At 34.6% G+C, this 12500-nt stretch overlaps 1 protein-coding gene across 1 annotated transcript in view; it reads right to left on the bottom strand.

Annotated features, from left to right (window-relative positions):
• The window catches only part of LOC134231227 (uncharacterized), a 42797-nt gene that overhangs the window by 7470 nt on the left and 22827 nt on the right, over positions 1-12500 (bottom strand). Inside the window, exons 7-10 of the mRNA XM_062713160.1 lie at positions 5462-5530; positions 3522-3578; positions 2493-2633; positions 2173-2286 (exon numbers count right to left, since the gene is read on the bottom strand). Of these exons, the coding sequence (XP_062569144.1) occupies positions 2173-2286; positions 2493-2633; positions 3522-3578; positions 5462-5530 (381 nt within the window). The remainder of the gene's footprint in view (positions 1-2172; positions 2287-2492; positions 2634-3521; positions 3579-5461; positions 5531-12500) is intronic.

The raw sequence follows: 12500 nt of genomic DNA, 5'->3' as shown, positions 1-12500 counted from the left end.
TTATACTAGAATCTGTTAACAGAACATCACAGGAAGCACACTAGCAATCTAAATATTGCTTTTTTTTCCCAAAAAAATTATCTGCACCGATAAATCAGCTGCACAGATATGTATTTATACCACAATATGGCAATTTTACAGGTATTAGGCATCGAAAAAATAAAATTAAGTTTGTAATTAAGACCTAGACCAAACTAGATTGTCAACTTTTTTGAAATTTCACAATTTGGTGACTTTTTACAATAACTTTCATATACTTGACTGAAGAAGAAATTTCTAGGCAGGAATACAAAAAATATGGGGAAAATGTGGTAATTTGGCGCTTTTCCAACAAATTTCCATAGCGTCCAATAGTAAAATTTGACCACTTTTGAGATGGCCCCCTAAGAAATCGGCGTGGTAAACATTCGATTTTTTAATCTTAAAACAATAAATATAAAAGTAAAAATTAATTGACGAAAAATTATCAAGATCCCAAGGGTAACTAGAACTGTCCAAACGGAACAAAATACCCCCCGCTGGATTTTTCAGAAGTTTTTCCATAATAAAGATATGTATCAAACACGAATTATGAAATTTTTCTTCCAGTGACCTTGAACTTCCCCAAATGATCTTGGGTCAAGGTCATGACACACCCTTGGGCCATGGGCAATCTTTGAGTGAAATGAGAACCTACCAAGTTTATCAATAAGAAAGATATGGACCGGACATGAATTATGAAATTTTTCTTCCAGTGACCTTGAACTTCCCCAATGACCTTGGGTCAAGGTCATGACACACTCTTCGGTCATGGGCAGTCTTTGTGTGAAATGAGAAACTACCAAGTTTATCCATAAGAAAGATATGGACCGGACACGAATTATGAAATTTTTCTACCAGTGACCTTGAACTTCTCCAAATGACCTTGGGTCAAGGTCATGACACACCCTTGGGTATGGGCAATCTTTATGTGAAATGAAAACCTACCAAGTTTATCAATAAGGAAGATATGGACCGGACACGAATTATGAAATTTTTCTTCCAATGACCTTGAACTTCCCCAAATGACCTTGGGTCAATTGTCATGACACACCCTTGGGTCATGGGCAATCTTTTTGTGAAATGAGAACCCACCAAGTTTATCCATAAAAGATATGTATCAAACATGAATTTTGAATTTTTTCTTCCAGTGACCTTGAACTTCCCCGAATGACCTTGGGTCAAGGTTATGACACACCCTTGGGTCATGGGCAATCTTTGTGTGAAATGAGAACCTACCAAGTTTATCCGTAAGAAAGATATGGACCGGACACGAATTATGAAATTTTTCTTCCAATGACCTTGAACTTCCCCAAATGACCTTGGGTCAATTGTCATGACACACCCTTGGGTCATGGGCAATCTTTGTGTGAAATGAGAACCCACCAAGTTTATCCATAAAAGATATGTATCAAACATGAATTTTGAATTTTTTCTTCCAGTGACCTTGAACTTCCCCGAATGACCTTGGGTCAAGGTTATGACACACCCTTGGGTCATGGGCAATCTTTGTGTGAAATGAGAACCTACCAAGTTTATCCATAAGAAAGATATGGACGGGACACGAATTATTAAATTTTTCTTCCAGTGACCTTGAACTTCCCCAAATGACCTTGGGTCATGGTCATGACACACCCTTAGGTCATGAGCAATCTTAGTGTGGAGTAGTAGATTCTAATGTCCCTCTGTAAGAAAGATACGGACCGGACACGATTGCACAGACAGACGGACAGACGGACAGACAGACAGACGGACAAGGTGATTCCTATATACCCCCCCAAACTTTGTTTGCGGGGGGTATAAAAATAATTAGACTCGGCCTCGTTAAGTGGCATATAATATTTTTAGATGGAAGGAAACAGTTTAAAGGATGATATGAATGAAGAAAGACCATCATTCCAAGATTGCAATGCTGTAAAAAGTGAATTTTATGATTTTGCTGTATTTCTGTAAATAAAGTCATTTTTTATTCATTGCAGGATTTCATTTAGAGTATATTCAGATGTATTTTTCCATTCTTAGTTATTTATTCTTTTCTTTTTCAATCATCTGTCATGTTTTTGTTTTTATATGTACAGCTGACCAGTTTGTATAAAATGTTCAGTGTATATTTAAAAAGTATTTGAATCATTTACTTTCATTTAATCAACTCACTATTGCAAGGATCATTCACACACATGGGAGAAAATTCTTCTGGACCTGTAAACTGAATTTCTTCAGAATCAACTTGAAGCTCCCCATCCTCTAAATTTGAATGTGCTCCTCCATCTGAATTAGAAAATTTTATTTTTTCCTTTGCAAGAAGAATATAATGCTCACAAAACATATTTTATTTTTCAAATTAAGAATACTTGTACCTTATTAACAAATCTCTGTATTTTTTGTCTTGGCTAATCTAGTTTATTAATATGAACTAATTATATTATACAAAATATTAAGCTATAATAATTAACTATCTTTGAGAATCTGCTGACCTTGTCTATCCTCCTGTATGGTTGAAGATACAGGAAGAGGAACTTTTGTAAGAACACCTGGATATGTGTAACTAGTGGAATTTTCACTGCAGGTGTGGGCAATACTTTCTGTTCCTCTGCTTTGCTCACCCATAGGAAGCTCTAAAAATATTTTTAAAATTTGTTTTAAGTATAAAAAAAGAGGCCAACGGGCCACAACACTCATATGAGTTAACTTTGGTCATGTGGTTCTTCACCTGATTTTCCCTTGTCATACCTATTGTAGCCCAACCCATTCTCATGGGTCATGATCTTATCTAGTATCTACACTACCTCTACTAAGGATGCTTCCAAATAAATTTCAGCTTTTCTGGCTCAATGATTCTTCAGAAGATTTTTCAAGATTTTTTTTATTATATTTCAATGTTAAACTTAGACTTCAATTGTGGACCTACCTCTAAGAATTTAGTCTTACGTCAGAAAATCCAGTTTTGTCGATCTGTTCATAATAGGAAAGGCCAGCTAGATTTTACAACTTTTTAAAAAATAGCATGTGAGTGCTGAAAGGTACAATTTTCTCCTTTCACATTTTCATATCTTATTTTGTTAAAAATAGTATTCCATAAAAGTATACACATATCAGTGATTAGTTAAATACAAAAATTTGAGGAAAATTTGGACATTGAAATTTTTGTCAATTTATCAGGGGGGCCATCCTTTCCCTTCACTGAAGGATGTTTTGAACCATTCAATTTAAATTTGGCCCCATGGTTCTTGAAAATGTATTGAAAATGTGAAAAGTTTATGAACTATTGGAGGGACGACAGACAACTGGTGATCATAAAAACTCAAACTTTCAGCTCACGTGAGCCAGCAAAAAAGTACTTAATCCACATAAGTATACTGAACATCTACTGGTAATTTAGTGACATAGAGGAAATGCTATCACTGATTTAAAAATCCCACATGCATTACTGCAATAAATACCAGACATTCTTGAACTAAAGTAAGCTGTCCAAATATTTAAATTTACAACAACAAAAAAACTACCATTATCTTCTGCCCTGTGTTCATGATCCTCAGACTCTAACATTATAGGTACAGTCTCTGAAATATAATATACAATGTATATATATGGCACGCCAAATTCACAAAAATGAGCTAAACATAGTTTCACAGTCAATAAACTAGGTTTATCGGTTGTAAACTATAGTTTACGGACTGTAAACTATAGTTAACAACGTTCATCTATATTTTTCATCCGTAAACCATAGTTAACGCGATAATCTATGTTTCACAACCGTAAACTATACTTAACACTGAAAACAATCATTTGCCATTGCAAAACATAGATTATCTGATAAATACAGTTTCACGATTTGTAAACTATAGTTTACAAACTGTTAACTATAGTTAACGATCTGATAAATATAGTTTCACGATTTGTGAAACTATGATTAACAACTCTTAACTATAGTTTACAATTGTAAACTATAGTTTACAAACATGAATCTATGTTTATCAACAAAATCTATTGTTAACGCTTATTACAGACAGATAAACTTAGATTATCATTCGTCAACTATAGTGAACAACCGTTAAATATAGTTTTACAGATGAAAACTATACTTAACGAATTGTTAACTATACTTAACAAATCGTTAATATTCAATTTAAAAGGTACTGTTAACCAACTTTTATTCGCGACAACTTTATTTCGCGGATTACCAGGGGTAAACTAGTTCGCGATGATTAATTTTTTCAATCAAAGCTATTTTGGATCTGTTATTTAAGGACATATAGACCTTAAGGACTTGTTCGTGTCCATGCATATATATTCATGATGACGAGGCTCTCCTGAATCTCACAAAATTTTCTTGCACACACATGACACAAATAAAAGTTGGTTTTCAGTATATAATTTCTCTAGGATGTTTTTGGATTAAAAATTTTTAAGCAATAAAAAATCAAATTGTGTAGTGTTGTTTTCTGAGTGTGTAATGAAAACATCAATAAATTTCCGAGTCTGTGATTTTTATGTCATCAATCAATTTGTTCAATACTGTATTATGCAAAAAAAATTTAAATACTTACCTACCTACCCACATTGAGAAATATGGGTCGGAGTACATCAAACATTACTATTTTTAATGATGGCCTTATATGCTAGGTTCCAATTATTCAAAAACAAAATTTACACAATCAATCCATAGACTTTGCAATATTAATATAATAATATTAAAATTTAACAAAGAATTCATGATATTTAAAAGTTTACATTTTTTTGTTCAAAAATTGTTCGAAAATCGCAAAAAAGTTCAAACATAATTTATGCACATTAATTTGCAAGACCTAGCTGTTCACTGGTATATATTATTAAAACTATATCATTAGGTAAAATAAGATAACATTTATTGCCACGATTAGATCTGATAAATATAGTTAGTGCAAAAATGTCAAGTTAATTGTACCCTTGTCAGTAAAATGCACACTACCCCCCTCCCCCCCCCCCCCCCAATTTTCTTTGCAATTTTTAATCATGTTTCCTATATGACCACTTATCCAAAATATACTTCTCAAAAATCCTTTATTTATCTAATTTCATAAAAGACATAACTTAACATTATTATATGCTGCAGTAAATTTGTAATATTCTAAAACATTTCCAGCTTCTGTGATATCACTTATTTTTGTTGTGGTTTAAATTTCATTTTCTTGGTATGAAGAGTTGCATGAATTTATATGATGCACAATATACAATTACCCCATATTTGCTAATTTTGAAATCAATAGAATCATTATGATTTAGCTTACAGAAAAGTGACCTATTTAAAACTTTAATACACATGTACTAATTTCCTGATAAAAGAAGTTCCTTAAATATAAACTTCAAATACACACCCATGCCCCTTGAATGACCTCAAAATTTGATTCTGTTTTGAAATAACTTTATCCAGATTTATTTTTCAAATCATATTTAACAGATTCACCTTCAGGATTTTGATGCACATCTCTTTCATCTGCAGGTGCTGTTGCTTGTGTATTATTTTTAAATAAATCTAAAAAATAAACAGATTATAGTTAAATCATCAACTGAAAGATGAACGGCAAAGGAGAATAACTTATCTCAATAGAATAAAAGTTAATAGAGCCCTGTCCAGCACCAAATCGTCCAGATTTTTAAAAATTTTGTAAATATTACGTTATACCCTTGCATATTAAAACTTATATTTTTGCTTTTAAGGAGATGGGCAGAAAATTTTTTCAACAAGAGGCCCAGGGGCCACAGCGCTCACCTGAGCACATTGGCTAGGAAAAAGCACATATCAGAACTGAAAATTTACTGAGGCTGGGGGGGGGGGGGGGGGGGGGGGGGCTTGAATTTTAGGCCCCCAGGGGACATGATTTGAACGAACTAGAATCTACACTACCTGAAGATGATTCCAAATGAATATTACTAATCATGGCTTTGAAGTACTTGAAAAGAAGATTTTAAAAAGTTTTCCCTATATATTCCTATAATTAAAAGAGCTAAATCCACGAATGTGCTAAATCGGCCTAATGATTTTAGGAAAAATAAAGTGAGGGAAAGAAGAAAATTATTTACGGAAATATTATCCTTAGGTATCAAACTTGAATAGTTTACGCCGAAATTTTCATTTAATGACGTCATATTTGTGCAGAAAACATCTAAACACGTGAACTTTGCCACTTTTTATCAAAATTTAGCATTTTTTTGTCTTTGATTTAAATTTTTGCTGTGGCCACACCCTTTGAACAAAATAAGATTCACACCATTAAAAAGAAAATTAAAAAATGAACAAATAGAGTGTTATTTTATTTTGTTCAAGGGGTGTCGCCACATCGAAATATCTAATTTTCGTTCGATTCAAATCTCTTCGCACCGACCACCAAAGTGGAAATAATAGGGGTTTACCCAAATTAATAAAAAAGAAACAAGACTCTATGTTGCTTTTGTAAATTTTAATTGGTTTTTAAATGCAAATGTACCATTTATTATAAGTTATTTTGTGTTGTGGTGCAAAAAAGTACGAAAATCTCTCGGAGTCTCTATAAGCATGACTGCATGAAGATGCAATAATGTCGACTTGTCGCGCCTCATTCCTAACCCAAGACTTTTTAGTCAAGCGCAGCTGATCTAGGTTTAAATTATCATTGATTATGCTGAAATATCTTTTAAAAAATGGATACTCTTTCCCCCAAATCTTATTTATTTTACAAACAATGTATTCATGTTTTATCTCCCGATCCAGTCTCCTCATCTCCATGGTCACTATGTAATCAAAGGGAGATCACCCGAGAAACTTGATTGTCACCAAGTCGGAATTAAGCCTAGAATATATTAATATATTTTTAACATAAACAATTACATCGGTAGCAACTACCAGGATGTATATATATAAACTGAAAATTATTGTTTACCCCATTTACAAAACACAAATTGTGTATGTCGTGAACATGGTGAAGTTTGCATTGACTGGCGTCATAAATGATAACAAGAGGCCCAGGGGCCACAGCGCTCACCTGAGCACATCGGGCTTGAATTTACTCCCCCCCCCCCCTCCAGGCGTTCATCATTTGAACAAAGTAGAATCTACACTACCTCAGGATGATTCCATATAAATATCACTAATCATAGCTTTGAAGTACTTGAAAAGAAGATTTTAAAAGGTTTCCCTATATATCCCTATGTAAAACTTGGGTCGGCCATTTTGGCCCCACCCTTGCCCCGGGGGTCATGATTTGAACAAACTTGAATCTGCACACCTGAGGATGATTCCACATGAGTTTCATCTTTCCTGGCCCAATGGTTCTGGAGAAGAAGATTTTTTAAAGATTTTTCCTATATATTCCTATATAAAACTTGGGTCGGCCATTTTGGCCCCACCCTTGCCCCGGGGGTCATGATTTGAACAAACTTGAATTTATACTATCTGAGGATGCTTCCACATGAGTTTCATCTTTCCTGTCCTAGTGGTTCTTGAGAAGAAGATTTTTAAAGATTTTTCTTATATTCCTATGTAAAACTTGGGTCGGCCATTTTGGCCCCACCCTTGCCCCGGGGGTCATGATTTGAACAAACTTGAATCTACACTACCTGAGGATGATTCCACATGAGTTTCATATTTCCTGGCCTTGTGGTTCTGGAGAAGAAGATTTTTAAAGATTTTTCCTATATATTCCTATGTAAAACTTGGGTCGGCCATTTTGGCCCCACCTTTGCCCCGGGGATCATGATTTGAACAAACTTGAATCTACACTACCTGAGGATGATTCCACATGAGTTTCATCTTTCCTGGCCCAGTGGTTCTGGAGAAGAAGATTTTTTAAAGATTTTTCCTATATATTCCTATGTAAAACTTGGGTTGGCCATTTTGGCCCCACCCTTACCCCGGGGGTCATGATTTGAACAAACTTGAATCTACACTACCTGAGGATAACGTCACATGAGTTTCATCTTTCCTGGCCCAATGGTTCTGGAGAAGAAGATTTTTAAAGATTTTTCCTATATATTCCTATGTAAAACTTGGGTTGGCCATTTTGGCCCCACCCTTGCCCCGGGGGTCATGATTTGAACAAACTTGAATCTATACTACCTGAGGATGCTTCCGCATGAGTTTCATCTTTCCTGGCCCAGCGGTTCTGGAGAAGAAGATTTTTTAAAAATGCCATTAATTTTTAACAAATTCATGATTATCTCCCCTTGGAAAAGGGCGTGGCCCTTCATTTTAAGAAACTTGAATCCCTTTCACCCAAGGATACTTTGTGCCAAGTTTGGTTGAAATTGGCCCAGTGGTTCTTGAGAAGAAGATGAAAATGTGAAAAGTTTACGACGACGACGACGACAACGACAACAACGACAGACGACGGACAAATTTTGATCAGAAAAGCTCACTTGAGCCTTCGGCTCAGGTGAACTAAAAATGATTTACGTTTGGCTGAGTCAAGATAGGGCCTACAAGCGCACAAAGCCACAGGCCCTATCCAAAACCAACATGCATTTCAGAAACTGCTGTTGGCATTTCAAGAAGACTGCTTAATTTTAAAAAGTTTATTATTAAAAATATTTTCCGATCCGAGAGTTTATAACATATGTAGGCCTAACAAAGTATTGAATCTAGAAAATTCGAGTTGAAAATTCAATTAGATCTATTGAAATAAACAAATTGCGAAAATACAGGTAAACTTCGTTATCTCGACATCGACGGGACAGTTGGAAAATGTCGAGATGTCCGAGGTGTCGAGATATCAGAGTTGACACTCGACGTCCTTAATTTTACTGCATAGTAAAACCATAGACCTTAACTGAACAGACGTATAACTACAGGTACCTACATGTCTTCAATTAGACTAGCTCATTTGTTTCAGCTCTCCCTCTATATCTATTAGAAATTCTAAGAAGTTATTCACAAATGTTATTTATGAAATGCTTTTTTTTTTTAAAATCGAAATTCACATTTTACTGAGAACCGTTTTCCATCCAGCATTCGATCCACATACCGCTCTGTCAGAACAGGATATGAAATGCGCTCTATGAACTCCAAACCGGAACGGTACAAAGTCGACTTCCGAGATACGGAAAATAATTAATGCGTATATTTTTAAAAATTATTTCATTTCACTTTTTTTTATTTCATAATCATTCATCATTAATTTTCATTTCATTTTCAAACCAAAATTTAATTGGAATTGTGCATTAACAAACTTATGATGTTACTGTACATGAATCCATATTACGGCTGATGCTATATTCGTGCATGTCGTGGATTTGATTGATTCCTGATTAATGCATTTTTACCACAATTTTTAAGTTAAATTGAATTCAATGTGTATATTGTTCATTGTTATTCAGTTACTTTTTTTAATAAAATGTTTAAGTTTTGTTAGATTTCGACATAAATAAACGGTTTTACATTAACGCAGAATCGAGAAGATTTATCAGTGATATTACCTAAGCTGAACATTAAACAATTAACGTATTAGAGACACCGAGGGGGCTTAGGATTCCTCTACAAACACAGTTCTACAGAGCAGTGTGTAGTCAAAACATGGGTGTGAAAGGTGTGAATTTCTGACGACGTCGAGATACATGGAGTCGTTCGTACGTGACGAGCGACGAGCTGACAAACAATTAGGTTAAGTAGAGCAGAAAATTACCCCGATGTCGACATATACCAGGTAAATTTTGCTCTTGGGGCTGTGAAATACGTCGAGATAAGCTGGGTAGTCGACATTACCGAGGTCGACATATCAGAGGTTTTGCAAATCATTTATATAGTAAATAATGCCAGGACCGCGGACGGATGTCGACATATCCCAGGTTGTCGACATATCCGATGTCGAGATACCGAAGTTTACCTGTATATAAAAACGAATAACTTATGTACACTGCTATATGTACCGATATAGTGACAGCTCTTTATGGTTGCAGGTACATTTCAGTCTCGCCTTCATGCCACATGACAAAAAGTCAAAGGGAGGCTACTTGTTTATCTCTTTTTATTTTGAGTTACTTCTCTCAAATGTAACATGTTCAACTTCAGGTCTAAGGGAAAGAGGGCAGCCAAGATTAGCAAGCCAGTTTATAGTAGAGTACATTCTTAAGGGAGGTAGAGCCTGGACATAAAATGAGAAGCTAAGAGAGAGTGAAGTCTTCTAACGAAAAAAAAAATAGCCTGAGGGTAATGGGTGGGTGGGTGGGGTGTTCGGATCCCCACAATATCACTCATATTAAATGTATGACAAATCATAATGATTATTGATGGGTGACAAATAATGCATATTCTTTTTTTTTTTTAAAAAGGTGATCTTTACAATTTAAATTTGTATCGGTATAATAAAACGGGAGATAGTCCTGGTTTTGGGGAACTGGAATCTTGTAAACTCCCTCAATGATATACTTTAAACTGTATAATAAGCGTCAGAACCATGGAGGGTGGGGGTGGGGGGGGCTTAGCCTCGTTCCCCCTTTTTTGACAAAAAATATCATAAAGGCATTAAACATTGAAGCGTAGTTTTACACCCCCCCCCCTATTTCAACACGCCCATGTTGCAGTATATTCAAAGAAGGGGAAGTGAAGATTTTTTTTTTTTTTTTAAAAGTGGTACTGAGGGAAGTTCGATAAAATTTTTCATTTTGATATATAACGTTTTTATCGTTCATTGTTGGATTTATTTCAATTAAGTAATTTACATTAAATAATTAGTTTACATGCCATTTCCGTTTATCTATCTTCTCAAGCCCTAGCGAAGATGGTGGTCATCTTGTTTTTAAACTTTTATAATTTTAATACTTTGGAAATCTTGTGTTTTTGTTTTGTTTTCGTTTTGTTCTTCTTCTTTTTTTTTGAGAAAAAAGCTCATTTTTGCGGCCGATTTGATGCTTTGCAGGCACGTAGCAACAAGGGGGGGGGGGGGGGGGGGGACTTTTTTTTCCCAATATTACCTTTACTATTGAAAATGTTTATTGAAAGGTTGCCCCCCTCAACTTCTTACCATAGTAAAATGATATCAGGGAAATGTAGTATTGTTTGCAAAACAATTAGTAGTTAAAGAAAGTTGACATTGAAAAAAAGTTGCCCCCCCCCCCCCCCCACGAAATAGGATTTTCGAGTTTGAGCAATTTCCTTTTTTTTTTTTTGCTTGTCATCTTTTACAGGTAAGTGAAAAAAAAAATTCTGATGCCCCCCCCACTTTCAAAAATGATGCTACGTGCCCGCCTTGCATCAATTTTGTTTTAAAATCTACTATTGTGGCTTCTTTCCTAAACATATATACTGCACTGTGTGCATAAGATACACATGCAGCCGTCAATATTGTCACTGTTTTTCGTGTATTACATGTAAAAACTGTGTAGATCTACATATCCAATGTTCAGAAAATGTCATAAGTTAAGGAAGTGCAGCGAAATCTTTAAATGACAATATAATAAATGGTGATTTAACTACAAACATATTCATTTTTAATTAAGCATTTTTTTAGCTTTATGTTTCGTTATTAAAGAACACTTGTCTATTCTCTGACAAAATCTCTATTTTTTTAAGTTTGTATGCCGTAGGACCATATAAAAACACATTTAAGGATTTTAAAATCCGTTTCCATGGCTACCATAGTATCAATTTACTACAAAAAATTCAGTTTTACTCAGATATGAAAGATTTAAACTTTGTGTTGGTGTTCAAATTAATCTGTCCCTTATTTTCATTGAAAGGTGTTACATGTATCCACGGTTTTTCCAGTCAACCATTATTTATAGATATATAATAAATTAAATAGTTCTCATTTCTTTGAATTACATATAAATTTTAAACAAACCATTTTTTCAAAACTTCTTAAACCAGAAGTCTCTGTCAAGACTGAAGCTCTACTGGTTTGTACTTATAGCAAAGGAAGAGAAAAGTACTTAAGCAGTTGGGAATTGAATCTTTACAATAAATGGAATAATGATCCTTGATAAAGTCTCTTTATCTTCTTGGTGTAGTCTACTTGTGTGCCAAGTTATATTGAAATCAGACCACAATTTTACAGACATTTCTATTTTTAGTAACCATGGCAACACCGTTCATCAAAATCAAAAACCGATATTCAGAATTATGTATCTTAGTGTAGTCTACTTGTATGCCAAGTTATATTGAAATCAGACCAAAACTGTAGGAGGAGTAGCATTTTGAAAGAATTTCACAGAAATTTCTATTTTTAGATACCATGGCAACACCGTTTATTGAAATCAAAAACCGATATACAGAATTATGTATCTTAGTGTAGTCTACTTGTGTGCTAAGTTATATTGAAATTAGACTAAAACTGTAGGATGAGTAGCATTTTGAAAAATTGTTTACAGACAGCTAGACAGACAGACGGATAGACGGACGGACGCCGGACGCATTACTATCGCATAAGCTCTTCTGGTCTCTGACCAGTAGAGCTAAAAATTCATAGAAACATTGTCCTGAAATTTTTAAATTTTGAGGAATGGCCTATATTGGGGATTTTTATTCCATAAACGTG

The sequence above is a fragment of the Saccostrea cucullata genome, unplaced genomic scaffold (assembly GCF_032062105.1).
Source record: "Saccostrea cucullata isolate Sc308-1 unplaced genomic scaffold, CSIRO_AGI_Scuc_v1 ctg4818, whole genome shotgun sequence".
Classification (NCBI taxonomy): domain Eukaryota; kingdom Metazoa; phylum Mollusca; class Bivalvia; order Ostreida; family Ostreidae; genus Saccostrea; species Saccostrea cuccullata.
Note: the sequence above shows the minus strand (reverse complement) of the source record. Positions and strands in the feature narration are given on the sequence as shown.